The 16,590-nt window shown below is 40.9% G+C and overlaps 1 protein-coding gene across 1 annotated transcript in view; it reads right to left on the minus strand.

The window, feature by feature from the left end:
* RORA (RAR related orphan receptor A) overlaps positions 1-16,590 on the minus strand; it is a 102,135-nt gene that overhangs the window by 31,018 nt on the left and 54,527 nt on the right. Inside the window, exon 2 of the mRNA XM_044229717.1 lies at positions 13,089-13,174. Coding sequence (XP_044085652.1) covers positions 13,089-13,174 — 86 coding nt within the window. The remainder of the gene's footprint in view (positions 1-13,088; positions 13,175-16,590) is intronic.

A 16,590-nucleotide genomic window follows, 5' to 3' on the forward strand; every position in this document is an offset into this window, starting at 1 on the left:
CTGAAGCGTTTGGGAAAAGTAGGAGAGCAAACAGACACACCTTGCTCTTCACAACACCATTTCTTCTACACTGAGTCAGCACAGCAAGTGGCTGCTGAAAGTTCTGGGAGTGGCCAAGAGCCAGAGAAGGGATCCTGCTTTTGGACTGAGGCAACAGAGTCATGTCCAGGAGGAGAGCTATCACATACCATGTGGGATGGGTCAAGTAGGGTTATAAGGTAAGAGCTATGAAGGAGAGAGACGTTAAGCCTGCATGACTCAGATAAACCCTGAACTTTACATTTCAGACAGACTGAGGGTTTGGTCTTCCTTCTCTTTCTTTCTCTCTTTCTTTCTCTCTCTCTCTCTCTCTCTTTCTCTTTTGTTCTTTCTCTTCATTTCAGCATTCCTGGCGATTTCTCAGGGGCTTAAGGATTTGGGAAGTTAACTAAAATATTTAAAGCTAAAGAACACATAAGAGGGAGGAGGATTAGGAGAGCAAGAAGGAAGAGGAAGAAAGGTAGAAAATATGGTCAGTATCTTCCCACCTAAAGGTAGAAATATATACATGAATGTAGAAGCGGGATCTCTACTGATAAGGAGCAATCCTGGAAAGGGTCCCAGTGAGAAATGAGTGAGCTGAGACAGAAGTTCTAGGGCTTGGGGAGTATGAGGCCACACAGAGGGCAGGGACAGGACAAACCAGTGCACTGGAGTTTGGGGTAGAGCTGAAGAGGTATGTATAAAGAGAGAAACTAATGAAGCTATAAGTTAGCTAGAAAAAATATTAAGTTCACAGTTTTGGAGTTTTATTGCCAAAAGATGAGCTAATGAATTACTTCTTTGGCTTTCTTAAAAGTTCACTTTCTATGGATGTCAAAATACATGGAGATGGGCCCTTGTGAACATGGTGGGCTTGAGCAGAAAGTCACCATGATGAATTTCAGTGTAGTAGAATTTGGTGGGACAGTGGCACACTACCACCACCTAGTGGTGCTATACCAACATGCAGTTACTGCAAATGGTTCATTAGAATAATACCAGCAGGGGCGCCTGGGTGGCTCAGTGGGTTAAGCCGCTGCCTTCGGCTCAGTTCATGATCTCAGGGTCCTAGGATCGAGTCCCGCATCGGGCTCTCTGCTCAGCAGGGAGCCTGATTCCTCCTCTCGCTCTCTCTGCCTGCCTCTGCCTGCTTGTGATCTCTCTCTGTCAAATAAATAAATAAAATCTTAAAAAAAAAAAAGAATAATACCGGCAGCCTTTAGAACTGGAAGGAGTTGACAGATTATCAGGTTCAAAGGTTCTCAAACAGATGGTGCATCAGAATCATCCAGGAAGCTTTAAAAAATATATACCTGAAATAGACTTATCCAGAACCTCTGGGGAATATAGTCCTGAACATACATACAGTTTGAACAATATGAAGGCGCCACTTTTGCAGGCCAAAAAAAAAAAAAAAAAGCATATCAATTTGTATGATAAATATTTTAACAAAGCTTCCTGAAAACTGCCCTGCCCTCCCCATGTTAAGAAGCACAGATCTACTCTAGTATTCTTAATTTGTAGATAACAAAAATGAAGCTCAGAACGGTTAGTGACTTAAAGCCCCATGCCTGGTAAGTGTAAGTGCTGACACTCAAAGTCCAGTGTCCTAGTTTTAAGTACAGTCCCCTCTCACTTAAGTATCTCCACATCGGGCTCTCTGCTCGGCGGGGGGCCTGCTTCCCTTCCTCTCTATCTGCCTGCTTGTCTGCCTACCTGTGATCTCTGTCAAATAAATAAATAAAATCTTTAAAAAAAAAAAAAAAAAGTATCTCTTCTGAAGTGTTAGGCCAAGAGAAGTGACATCACAGAATCCTGACTTCCTCATACATACCATCTATATCGATTTCCACAGACTACAAGAGAACTCTCCAATGTTTCCTCCCTTAGCCTTCCACCAAAGTGCCTTTCATTGACTTTTATTTCTAATTCCTGCCTTCGTCCTCTGGAAACTTCTAATGCCTAACTTTTGATTTTACTCTATGATTGTTCCTCACTCTTACTAGTTTGGAATTCTCCAGGACTGGGACTGAGGCCATGGCTTACGGGAAAATGCTCATTCCAGATTGCAAGAGGTGAGTATTAAAATTTCAGGAGTTTTGGGGTGCTTGGGTGGCCCAGTGGCTTAAAGCCTCTGCCTTCAGCTCAGGTCATGGTCCCAGGATCCTGGGATCAAACCCTGCATCAGGCTCTCTGCTCAGCGGGGAGCCTGCTTCCCTTCCTTTCTCTCTGCCTGCCTCTCTGCCTACTTGTAAACTCTGTCAAGTAAATAAATAAAATCTTAAAAAAATTTTTTTTCAGGAGTTTCATGAACCAATTGTTAAACATAACTATTATTAAAAATTAACTTATTATTAGTTTATTATTTGGTCTTATCCATGTTCCTGAGGATATTTACATCAGTTACATCTGGACAGTGGGAATACTACACAATGGTGTGCTATGTCTTCCCTACTCTACATTTAGTGAGGGGTCATGTTGGGAGGCCTGAAATTGACCATGTGCTGGAAGTATCTGTACCATAGAAACTGCCAAAAGCTACAAACTGGGAGTTGATTTATTATGCCACTTATGGTCTAGATTTAAAAAATGATAAGGAAAACAATAATGTGGGTTAAAGGTAGAAGTATATAATATCTGTAGCCATCGCTTTGTGAACAGCACAACAAATGTGAGGAAACATTCTTCTAGTATTTAGAAACTATTATCTGATTTAGCAAAGAGGTTGTTCATGTCATCACTGGTGAATGAGTGAAGTTCTGAAACACATCTTCCTTATTTCACTTTCCTCTTAGTAAATGAAAATATCAACATTCATGGTGGCACCACAGTCTTTCATCAAATGCAACCACAGGTACAGATGTAGGAGTTCAGCAGAAATTACTGAGAGCACTTAGCAAGAATCACTTATCTATATGAAGTTTATAGGTTCGGATAGTGCAGATTTTACTATTTGTGAATTGTGTGACATTACATCAGTGACATATACATTGAAGTTATGTACATACTGATAGACACTGTTTTCCAAACTCAGTTGTTAAAAACTGACCAGCACGTGACTGGACTGAGCACAGCCTTCCCCGGGTACCCATCAGGCTGTCTGAATGAATCCTCCCCACTTTGGATGGGTCTCTACCCAAAGTGGTGGTTTGACTTTCTATAGTCCTGTCACCAACGCCACCCCCACTCCCCCCAGCACACACAGACACACACATTCTCCAGTTTTATCTTCATTCCAAAACAGAACATATCCCAGCCTACTGCCCACTTCCTGGCCTCGTCTCCTCTGGTGTTTGCTTGCTCAGTCAAAAGACTGACTTCATCCTAATTATTCAAGGCGGAACGATAGGCTTCACTTCATCCCTACCGCCTCCCCCCCACACACGTGCAGTCACCATATTAGGCTGTTTCTTGTCATCTTCCCTAGTTCTCAAATCCTACTGCTCTTCTCCATCTTTATTGCAAGTTTATATGCCTACCATCTCCCAAGTTGGTTACTATACAGTCCCCCAACTGGTCTCCCTGCTTCCATTCACATCCCCTCCAATCCATTTTCACGAATTTACTGGAGACCTCTTCTCAAACATCAACCTGATCGGGTCACTTCCTTGCTTCGTAGCCCTCAGTGGCTCCCTACTGATGACCAGGCTACAACCACCTGTCCAGGCAACTCTCTCCTACATTTAGTCCTCTACTCCAAGACACACTCTGGCCATGCCTGAACTTCTGTGTTCACGGTTCCTCCAAGGACAACCCCCCAACTCTCCCACTCTACCCCCACTTCCAGAAGCTCTCCCTTCTTTTCAGGATTCACAGAGATAATCACTTTCTCTGACTTTGCCCCTCCCGAGGCTGGTTGGGGGGCCCATCCCATGTGTACCTTTATGGCCAGGTCTCCCTTACTGATTGCTTTGTTCCTTTGTTTCCAGGAGCTAATCCAATACTTAAAGAAATCAACAAATGCTTGCTGAATGAATGACCAGAGGGAAAAATGACAGTACTAATTAAAAACTGTGGTGACAATCATATGCTGAATACCTATTTAATACCAGGCACCATGTAGGACACTTGCCAAACATTACTGATCTGCAGTTCTCATCAACCTTGCAAAGCAAGTATTTCTCTGTTTTACAATGAGAAATTTCAAGTACAGAGAGGCTAAGCCATGTGTCCAAAGTCACACAGCACATAAGGGGAGGAGCAGGATTTGAATCACTGAACCCTAGATGCACCTTATTCCAAATGCCACAGACTTCTTAATATAGTCCCCCAAAAGCATCGAGACAAACACATAGGGCAGATTGAACAGAACAAGATAAACAACAAAACCAAACAAGCCCCGAAGTCCCACTTTTCAGCTCTGTAGTCAAAGTTCCATATAATGGTTTAGATATAGGAGAGGGAGGTGGCACTTCATAGAGTATCAAATACCACGTTTATATATGGGTAGGAAAATATTTTCATTTGCTGGATCTACTTAATAAAAAAGCTTTGAAATATACATGTCATTTCCTATTGGTGTTATTAGTAGTTTTGCCCAGAAGTGTGGGTTGGCTGGACAGAGAACTATGGGTGTGGTTGGAAAGGTGCTCAGGGGGTCTTCTCTCTGGCGGGGGGCTCCCCTCCTGTTTGGGGCTCCTTCTCAGTAAGGCAGAGGCTGAAATGCTGATCTGATGTTTGGTCTTTTGACAATTTTCACTTAATGAATTGATTCCTACAGTTCATTAACATACCCACTTCCACTTCTGTATACACATATGTCTTAATTAGCTGTTCATTGGCTGTTTAATTACAAGAAAACAGCTGACAGCTGCCTTGCTGAATTCTAATGGCAGACGCTTTGGAACGGCTACACATTTGCTTTTGACAACCAAGATTTATTCATAACTCTATGATTTATTATGAATGTTCCTATGCCTGCCTGAATTATTGTATTTTCCAATACAACTAAAAAACTGGAATTTGGGGAGACTGTTGTGGGTGTACATCTCCCTCTCACAGCAGAGAATCCCTTCTGTAAACGACGAACTGTTACAAATTTATTTCTCTGGGGAACTTTCTGTTGAGAATATTCAGAAACATGGGGTGGGGGGGAGGAAGAAGAAATATCTTTGGATATTTAAGTATTTAAAGTTAAGGAAGAAAATAACTGTCAATTTAATTTTACTGAGGGATAAGGAGAGGGCATGAATAGATTAAAATCAAGAGACAGGAAGAAGCAGAGGAAATGATAGAATTAAAAAGGGGTGGGGAGCAGCAATCATAGTCCTCAAGGAAGTAAATGAAGAAGGGGATTTGTTCTTTCGGAAAGAAGAGGCAAGCTCATTCGCAAAAGTTTAGCTGGTATGGCTCTACATTCGTACAGCTGGCAGCAATAAATCATGGAATCGTAGATCTCCTGAACCACTCTCCCCTTCAATAATGACTGGCCTCCCTGTAGAATTGTATGTGCAAATGATCTCTGATTAAAGCTGACCTGGTGTGTCATATTTGGTAAGTGTAGATGTCTGCTTTGCCGTCCTGTGATCTGCCACACTCAGACTCAAGCCAAATGAACACATTCCACAGCAGTGATCCCCAGGCAAATATGAGGAGCCCTGCCCCGAGCCAGACACTAACTATATTAGAACCCTACTGACAACAAGGCCATAAGCCCAGCATTGTCTATGAGCTGAGGAAGGACAGCAGTTACTGGGACATGGTTATGACCAAAACAAAGCAACAGAAAATACAGGAAAAAAAAAATCCAAATCCTCTTGATGTACGTTGGGGTTTCATACATTCTATTACTTGTGCATCTCATCACAGGATTGGAAGAGGGAATGAAACGAAGTATTTTTCTCATCACCTGGTATATAATGGCACTGAAACTCTGATGTCACAGGATGCAGTAACAGCCACATCTAATTTTCGTATTGAATGGCTAGCTCTAATATTGGGGCCAGGGGTTATAAAACATTAAAATAAAGATGTTGGACATGAATATATCAATGTGAAAAGCGGGTAAAATGGGTCCAAAGCTAGTGACATTTCCCAACTGAAATAAAAATATTAGAATCCTCTAAAAACCAATTTGAGCCTAAATGAAATATTTATGGGCATTTCTTTTTGGCCCAATACATACAGACTCCAGAAACTGCCTTAACTCTTTCAGGAAAAAAAAAGGGGGGGGGCGGATAAAAGTACCAATTTTGCATTCTGGATATCTTTGAAAAGGCTTTTTATTGTTGTTTTTAAAATGTATTTGACAGAGACACAGCAAGAGAAGGAACACAAGCAGGGGGGAGTGGGAGAGGGAGAAGCAGGCTCCCCACTGAGCAGGCAGCATGATGCAGGGCTCGATCCCAGAATCTCAGGATCATGACCTGAGCTGAAGGCAGAGGCTTAAATCTGAGCCACCCAGGAGCCCCAAGGCTTTTCATGGTTAATCTCAGACAGCATATTCCCCTCTACTTTTTGTTTTTATTTAAATTCAATTTAGTTAACATATAGTGTATCATTAGTTTCAGGGGCAGAATTTACGATTCATCAGTGATTCAGTAAGTTGCGTATAACACCCACTACCTCAAGTGCCCTCCTTAATGCTTGTCACCCATTTAGCCCATCCCCCCACCCACCTCCCCTCTAGCAACCCTGTCTGTTCTCTATACTTAAGAGGCTCGTATATAGTTAATGCAAAAGAAACTACTCCAAATTCTCCCTTCATTGGGTGGAAAAGGAAACTTTGCCTAAGACATTGCCTTAAGTGTATTAACTGATGAGTAAGTATTTGACAATGAATGCTACTCTGTTCTTACCCTATCAAGAGCAAAAGTTTTTTTTTTTTTGTTTTGTTTTTTTAAGATTTTACTTGTTTATTAGACAGAGATCACAAGTAGGCAGACAGGCAGGCAGAGAGAGAATGGAGGAAGTAGGCTCCCCACTGAGCAGAGAGCCCGATACAGGGCTTGATCCCAGGACCCTGAGATCACGACCTGAGCTGAAGGCAGAGGCTTCAACCCACTGAGCCACCCAGGCACCCCAAGAGCAAAAGGTCTTAAATGTATCAGAAATCAATCCTATCAACCCTAATACTAGATTGTATATTATATTTTAAAAATTATGATTGAGGGGTACCTGGGTGGCATAGTGGGTTAAGCCTCTGCCTTCGGCTCAGGTCATGATCTCAGGGTCCTGGGATGGAGCCCCACGTCAGGGTCTCTGCACAGCGGGAAGTCTGCTTTCCCCTTTCTCTCTCTGCCTGCCTCTCTGCCTACCTGTGATCTCTGTCTGTCGAATAAATAAATAATCTTTGAAAAAAAATTAAAATTGAAATTATAGATCCAAAACATCTAAAGGATATACGTAAAAAAACTGTTTTTATTGTGAGATAAATTTTTCATCATCATCATGAGCAGTCACTGTATCTAATGATGAAGCCAGGAATGGAAGTGAAAATGAGAAACAGGACCATTTCTCAAAGGAAACCTCAACTGGTGTCATTTTTCTATAAACACTTCAGCATTTTTATCCACTTTGAAGACTGAAGCTCAACCCTAACATCTACAGCCTCTTGTTTTATTTCTGGCCTATTCCTCTTTCTGCCCATTCCATGGCCTGGCCCCTCCTCGCGGGCAGGCCTGCCTCAGCTTACCCCACCCCCTCTCCTACTGCTCACCCAGGGCTGGGACTAAATTCTGTTCTAAGAGCTCAGAAACAACTTTAGTGACCGACCTAAGCTCCTGCAGGCCTGGATTTTAGGTTTTTCTGAAATGCAATATTCAAGGGATGACCAAAGCTGGTACACTGTTCCCTCATTATTTCAAAAGAACAAGTAGGGGCTCCTGGATGACTCAGTTGGTTAAGCTTCTGACTCTTGGCCCAGGTTGTGAACTCAACTTGTGGGATCAAGCCCCAGGAGGACTCTGTGCCCAGCATGGAGTCTGCTTAAGACTTTCTCTGCCCCTACTTCCCTCATGCTTGCATGCAAATTTTCTCCTCTCTCTCTCTCAAATAAATAATCTTAAAAAAAAAAAAAAGAAAAGAACAAGTAAAGTACCTTTCTAACAAAAACCTTGGTCTAATAGAGCCTTTAAAAAATTGGCAATGGCATACCCTTCCTTATTTCCCGCAATCCACAGAAAGTGACCCCTTGTTCCAGTCAACCGGGGTTATATGTTGTCCCTAAAAGACAATCAAGACTTCCTCACCTCCAGGCTCTTGCTGCTTCATGGGTATGTGCTATTTGTGCCACACCATACACTGTAGCTTTAGTTCAGGATTTAGTTCTTTATATATATATGTTTTAAATACACTTCATTGAGGCATAAATTAAATACAAAAATGCACCACTGTGACGAGTTCACCTTGATGAATTTTGACAATACATACACCTGTGGAACTACCACCATGATCAAGGTGGAACATTGCCACAAGCCACAAAAAGTGTCTTCCTCTTAGCAGTCATTCCTTACCTCGGTTCCAGGTTACCACATCTGCTGTCTGCCATTACAGATTTAAAATTTAAAATTTTTGCTTCTTCTAGAATGACATAGAAATGCAATCCTACAATAACTATTCTTTTGTTTCTGGCTTCTTTCATTCACGGTAATGTTGTTCTGTGCACGTACCACACCTCTTCTCTTACTGCTAAGCGCCACTGCTTTCTGTGGCTCTTGCTCTTTTACCCATTTATTGGCTGATGGGCATTTGGATTGTTTCCGGTTTATGGCCATTATGAATATTCATCTGAAAGTCTTTCTACGACAGGTGCTTTTGTTTCTTTTGGGGAAACGCCTAGGATGGGTTGTCAGGTCATATGTTAGGTTGATAGCTGACCATAATTCCATCTTTTTTCACAGACCCTCAAGTCGTGTAGGAGACTGCAAGATTTGCCAGTCTCTCCGCATCATCATGATGTTTGTTCTAGGCAGTGGTTTTGCTCTTCTTCTTGTTTTGTTCTATTTTAATTTTAGCCTTTCAAATGAACAGGTCATGGAATTTAAAAGCAGGTTAATACATCTTATGCCTCAAATGCATGATATTTAAACTGCAGTTTTATTTACGTTTCCCTAATGACTAAAGATGTTGAGAATATAGCCACGTGCTCACAGGTTCCTTGTCCAGCTTTTGTGAAGAGATTGTTCAAGTTACTGTATCTTTTTACTATTTTTGTCCGTTTATTTTAAAATTTGTTGGTTTTTTCTTTTATTTCTTTCAGTATATGGCTTGCCTTTTCATTTTCCTGATGATATCTTTTGAAAGGTACAAGTTTTTAATTTCTATTAACCCCAATGTGTTCTTTTTAAAAATAAGTAAGGACTTCAGTGTGTGGTCTGAGCAATATTTGTACGTCTACTGTTACAAAAATATATGATTTCCTGTAGAAATATTATAGAGTCACGTTTTATGCTTAGGACATTCTTTAAGTTAATATTTGCCTTCAGTGAGAGGTATAAATGTGAAGTTAATTTTTTTCATATGACTGTCCAATTGTTCCAGAAATATTATTTGAAATGACCCATCTTTTCTTCATTGAATTCAACTGGCATCTTCGTCAAAATTTAATTGATCTTAAATGCATGGCTCTCTTTCTGAACCAACCCCTCCCTTTTAAAAAATTTCTTCTGGTTTATTAAACCTAGGATTTAGTTCTTGCATTGCCCCTGTGCAGACCTCATCTCTACAACTACACCATAAACTGCTTTACATGGTCAGGTCTTCTGGATATAAGCACTTACAGTGCTTATATAGTGCCTGGCCCCAAGGGGGTGCTCATATTTTTGTTTTTAATAGCAGAGTCTACATAACAAATAGCAAATGGTCACACAAAAAAATCAAGACTGGACCCATACATGTTCTGGAAATGATATCTGACTAGCACAGCATGACTCAAGTGTATGGAATTTGGCTAGCAATGATTCTAACAGCAGCCAATAGTTACTGAATGACTGCTGTATGCCTGGCACTTTTCTCGGTGCGTTACCTAACTGGGAAGTAACTACAGTGTTTATCCTCATTTTACAGACGGGGAAAACAGAGGCACAGAGAGGTTGGGTAGATGCTCATGCTGGTAAACCAGAACTGGGCTTCAAACCCAAGCAGTCTGGTTCCAAATTCAGAGCGTAAGCATGCCACAATATTGTCTCTACAGGGAAGCAAAGGGGACTTGGAGAAGGTAGGCTGGGAATACCCAGGAACCAGAGAAAAGAGCTACCAAACTTGCATCATTCTTGAGGCTTATGTGCAATGCTTACCTGAGCAAATATGTGGTAAAATAAATAATCATTTCAGCAACTAAATAGGTTCTTTGGTTTCTTAGGATTTCAGGTGGTTGACTTTAATATGCAATTTAAAATACATTCACAAAACGATGAACTCGGAAATGACTGAGTGACTTTCTCTTCTTTTCATTAGGTATGTATTTATACACATAATTAGAAATTTTCTGTATGTCTACTGATCCTATCACAGATAAATTATTTATAATTTATGATGCCATAACCACCCTCACCTGGTTAGAGCATGATAAATCATTAACATCACCGGCAAAAGCAGAAGTCTCTTGACATCACCACAGCCAGAAGTAAAAATATTAATTACAGCAGAGGGAAACTATAATTGCACAGCAAATACTATATGCATCAAATATAAACACATACCACTGTACAGGTCCCAGACTGGGCCTAGGCCTAGTCTGTTAATAAGATTAAGTTTTAATTGTTTTGGTGATTTCTGTTATACAAAGTCAATAGGACAGAAGAACAGAACCACAGATAACCATAATACACTTCAGCATCGGGACTATACAAGATCAGGGGAAGGAATCTAGAAAAATGACAATGATAAAATGCCACCTGCCCTTTGTTTTCTTATGGCTTTAATTTTCATCATAAATAAGTATTGGGGATAAAAAGAAAACATGCATTGTTCCTGCCTATGTAAGCCCAGTGGTTCTCAGACGGTCCCATTTTTACTGAACAGCATGTTGTTCATGAATCTTCTGTACTCTTGCATTATTTCACACAAAGCAGCCCTCACCACCACCCTGGCCCTGTCTCAGATGCCAACCTGAGGTGCTCACTTTAGTTGGTACCTAAAACCACACATGGCATTCCTAAAAGCCTCGGAGAGAGTGGCCAGTTTCTTGGGGCAGAATGAAAGGTCACCTGATTAATGCCCAGAACCCGGTCCGCGGAAGAGCTTAACTAGATGAGATGCAATGCACAGTCAAGTTTGCTCAGAACTTCCAAGTTGCTAGGGGGCCCTGGTGTCTGTACATGCTTCACCAGGACAGGCTATGCCATCCTGCACCGGGACAAGGAGGTCTGGGTGAGGGTGAGGGGGACAGGTGCCCAGCCACATCAACAGAAGTAACTCTGAAAGTCAACGGGATGACAGTTTGTCCCCAGATGGGATAAGCCAGGCAGTTGATTTCTTTTTTTTTTTTTTACTATTATTTACTTAATTGATTAATTTTGAGGGAGGGTAAGCTGAGAAGTAAAAGTACATCATTTTGTTTTTCTCTTGGTAATCTAGAACCTGAGGCCCTGAGGGTTGCTATAAAGAGGAACAATTCAAAATCCCCTTTCAGAGATGCCTGGGTGGCTCAGTAGGTTAAGAAACTGCTTTCAGCTCAGGTCATGTTCCCAGGATTCTGGGATCAAGCCCCACATCTGCTCCTTGCTCTGCAAGGAGCCTGCTTCTCCCTCTGCCTGTCACTCTCCCTGCTTTGTGCTCTGTCTCTCTGACAAATAAATAAATAAAATCTTAAAAAAAAATCCCCTTTCAGTAGCAAGTCCCCTATTTCTAAAAGGCAGGTGATGAAAAAAAAGTATGTTTGGGAGTATGTAGAAAACCCAAGTGTCCCCAAGATGGGATCAATATGAAACATCTGTACGTGTACAAAGCAGCACATGTGATGCTAGAGTTAACAGTAAAACAAAGACTTAAGGAAATTACGAGGCAAACTTCCCTGAAGTCTCTCAGTAGTTATTTGGGTCTGAGGGTGATTTTGTATTTTGTGATGTGACATTTTCTAATTTCACTAAAGGAAAGCTAACCAAATGCATGGATTTTATTTTATTTATTTTTATTTTTATTTCTTTTGCCGCAGCCTCAAAATGCCTTAGGGCTAATTCAAGCCTGATTCAGCGGCAATCAGTCGTCTCAGAGGCCGCCTGCATGTTTAAATAGCTTCTCGCCTATTTATTTTGCACTGTTTTATCCTGTAAGCTGTCTCAAGGCCCTTCCAATATAAGCAGGAGGATTTAAATCTTAATAAATTGAGATTTGAATAACAGAGGCAATCTGGGTTTGGAGGTCTTGAATGATTAGGATAAACATATCCATTCCGATTCTCAAATTATGCATGTGCTATATAACACATTGCCCTCGATCGGCATCAGTAATAATTAAAACAGAAACAACAGCAATAAGAAAGATAATATTTAGGTTGAAACACCACTTTTCAGTTTATAAGAAACTTTTATTCACAGTGTTTCATTCTATCCTTGAAATAGTTCTAAGAGGTAGGAAGAACATGTGTTATGCCCACTTTATAGATGAAGAAACTGAGCCACTAAAACATTAAGACAAGCCCACAACAAGAGGGGCACGGGATGCCATAGGACCAGAACCCAGTTCTTTCCAATGGCTTTGCCATAATTTGGCCAGATGTATCAACATATGTGGGCCAATAATAAGACTTTCAATCACATTCCGATTAAACTACTGGAAATACCTTCCTATAAAGCTTTTAACAGGGACACTACAAAAATCCAGAGTCATTTCTTTTTTAAAAAAGATAACCAAAGGGATGGTTTATCAGTTCTATCAACTGTAGGTTTGGAAGTGACAAGCGAGCAATGCTCAAATACTTTTCTCTAGCCTCCTGTTATTTTGACGGAAGACATAAAAATATATATGACTTGCTTAATTGTAATTTAACACCAAAATATTTATTCTGTCCTGTCATCTCTCATCACTCAAAATGCCGAGGAGTTGAATTTTCAGACACAGGAGAAGTCACATCACAAAGACACATTCTAACATTAATAGAAACAACAACAACAATTAAAAAGGCTTACCTTGCAGCCTTCACATGTAATGACACCATAATGGATTCCTGATGATTTGTCTCCACAGATCTTGCAAGGAATAATTTCAATTTGAGCTGCAACAGAAGCACGCAACCAGTTAATTACATTTTCTTTTAAACACCTTATAAAAGCGTTCCCTGATCAGCATTTGTATAGTGAAAACTAATAACCTGCTAAACATTATACTGCATTAACTATTCATTGCTGAACTGTGAGGGTCCCCCTAGAGCCCTGGACTAAATTATGGCTGCTCGTTATATAATAGCTTTCGGGTTATTAAAATGGGTCATTTGAGAAGGTGTTTAAGAACCCACAAGAAGACTGGAATCAGCATTTCAAAGCCTCCAAGAACTGGAGAGCTCGCAGTTTAGGCCTCAGAGCAAAGCAGATACTAAAATGTTTCCTCCGATCTCATTTTCCATCATTATTTTTAAAAGGTCATAAATCTGTCTCGGCTGTGCATTATAGCTACGCTGGTAGGGAAAAAAATATACACTCCAGAAAGTCAAGACTACTTAGGAAAATGATTCAATTCAAAATATTAATAAGTTACATATGCCAGCAAGTTAAGAATGCCTTAATCATCTTTTTTAATTAATGTAGTTGGCATGTGTTAAAAATCAGTCCATTTGCGGACGATCAAAACCTTTCAACCATAAAGTTAATATCCTATCTGAATTTAATAATGGTGAATCCTAACGAATAGTATATGTAGTTTCTCAGTTCTTTATGTTGGAGACTGATTGCCCGGTACAGTGTGCATATGTTTCTAACCAACGGATCACTGAAGATGCATCATGTTGGAAGGCCGCCCAATGTCTAATAGCTATCACACCGAAGTTCTCAAATATGACAAAGCACATTTCTAAGCAAACATAATATACCTTGAGCACAGCTGGTTGGAAAGGACATAAGTAAGGATTAAAAAAATAACCTCAGCAATAATTAGACAAAATGAAGTTCTTGGCCCACTTATTAAATACGACTTATATGTGAAATAAAGAAGACCAATCTTGAGCTGTATACGGAGGGTGGCAATGTTCACCAGTGTACCCAGAATATCCCATTACACTAAGTTTTATTTTCCACAGTTTTCACTATGGCTATCATGTCAGATTACTATATCACACACACAAACACAATTTTTAAGAGCGTTAAGTGTACTTCATTTTCATACAGCCCCTACCTAGCCCCATGCCTTACACAATGCAATGATGTATCCAAGGAATATGTTGCATCTTGTGAGTAATACACACATGCATACAGCCTGCTCTTCCTTCCAGTATAATCCCATATCCTGAAATAATCTCCACAACCACTTACTCTGGATTTGATGTGATGTTTGCATTCAATACTCAGAAACGGTATACATTAAATTACTGGATTTAGCCTCATTATAAACTATGTGTACCTGCTGACTTCCTTTCCAGGGGACTAGTACAAGTACTGTGATGACTTTTTAGGGAGTATAAGCTATGCCAGACGGAGAGTCCCTTTTCATGTCTATCATTTTTTTTAGATTTATTTATTTATTTTAGAGAGTTAGGGGAGAAAGAGAGAGTGAGCGAGTGCGGAGGCAGGAGCTGGGGGCAGAGAGAGGGAGAAGGGAGAGAGAATTTTAAACAGACTCTACATTGAGCGCAACGCCTGACAAGGGGCTACATCTTATGAACCTGAGCTGAAACCAAGAGTCAGACGCTTAACTGACTGTGCCACCCAGGCGCCCGTCACATCAGTCACTTTTTGTGTTGACATAGTGAGCTTCACTGTCCAGTTAGAGACTGCTTAAAATTTCACATCCAATATATTTTCCATAATGGATAAGCCTCCTAATACATCAATAATGGTGTCTTTGGAAGGCAGCTATGCTCACCACTATACCACCAACGCATAATGGTGTCTTTGTATACTGTCTATTCTGAGCTCCACAGCCCAACGTGTGGTAAGGTCGCATTAAACAAAAATGATAATTTCTAAGTCTGCCTCATCTTAGTGTCTGGTTTGATTGCTTCAAGGAAATTCTTTATGAAATCTGAACTCTAATGATGCTTCACACTGATAGCCCCCTTCCGATACTTTTAATGGAGTCAAGGCCAAGTTTTGTGTCACATATTGTCTGTAGCTTTAGACAGAGTTACGTCCAACATTTTTGAGACACAAAAGGCACGCGGTGGTATAGACATTCTGAAAGGTTCCATCAGCTGAGAGTGATGGCCTGGGTTTTCCCACAGGAATTAACTAGACTGTAATGAGAACCAGCCTCTCCCACCCCCAGCCCTAAGGAATAGAATAATTAGGCAACATAAAGTACTTGGACCACTTATTAAACAAAATTTATATGTGAAATAAAAAGACCGACACTGAGCTGCTTCTGCTTATGTCTTACCTCAAGCCGTAATCACAGAAATCAGACACAAACAAACTAGGCTAAACCCTGTAGTTTAAGCAGGCATCAAAACGATGTGAGGCAATTAAAGCAGCCTCAGTGCTGAGCTCCAGACCTTTCAAGAGTTACCTTCCTTCCAGCTTAACCACGGAGAGATCAAGCACATCTATTTATTTAGCTCTTTATAAGTTATGAAGGCCCTGGACAGACCATATTGGGAACACTGAGTAAAACTATCTGGATCGAATAGAGAATAATGTATTGCTGTTCATTCTGCCTGGGCTCCTAGTGGATTATGCATGAGAAATGAAATGGTAATGTTTAAGGCAGGACCAAAATGCCTGCCAATGACTGCTGTGATCCTACAAGTGATATGGAGATCTGGCATGGAGGGGTCTGTTCATGATGGCAGTGGCCCTGGGATCATAGCCTGGCACTTCTGCCCTTGGAATGACTCATGGCCTGGCAGCGAGCGCGGGAGGTGGTAATGGAAGGGAAGGCAGGAGGTTAATGGTAGCACAGACCCAGAGTATGGTGTCAACTGCTGCATTGATAGGGCTGTTGGCCTGAGTCAGGCTCCTAAACGTCCCCTTCCTTCAGTTCCCAGGATCCTAGCATCCGGAGGGCACTCAAGCTGAGACTTATTTCCCAAGATTTATGGCAGTTAAGATGCTTAATATGAATGGATTCACTGTAGATTGATCTGTATTTTCAAGCAGGGGCCATGAGCCTCGACCTTTGACCCCCACCGTGTTTGTGTTTCATTCCGGTGGACAAAGTTGGCCAAAGAATGGGAATTAGAAAAGCTTCACTAGGAATCTCATGGTAAGGTGATGGGAGGGATCTCCACAGCAAAGTTCAAGTATTCTCAATGGTCAGATTAAACTAGACTAGCTTACCCTCTGGGTTGGCTCTCTTATCTCAGAAGACAATCGGAGTTGCAAGGGCTCTTTAGGAAATGATTAAAATCCACCTGCTCCAAAAAGCAAACTCTCTGAATGTGATCTGATCACATGTGTTGATAGTTCCAGAAAGCAAACATTTGCAGATTGGACCAGGGCACTTAACTCAACCTTCCATTTAATCCAACAATGCATAAAAGCC

Source organism: Neovison vison, chromosome 13, assembly GCF_020171115.1.
Source record: "Neovison vison isolate M4711 chromosome 13, ASM_NN_V1, whole genome shotgun sequence".
In the NCBI taxonomy this organism is placed as follows: domain Eukaryota; kingdom Metazoa; phylum Chordata; class Mammalia; order Carnivora; family Mustelidae; genus Neogale; species Neogale vison.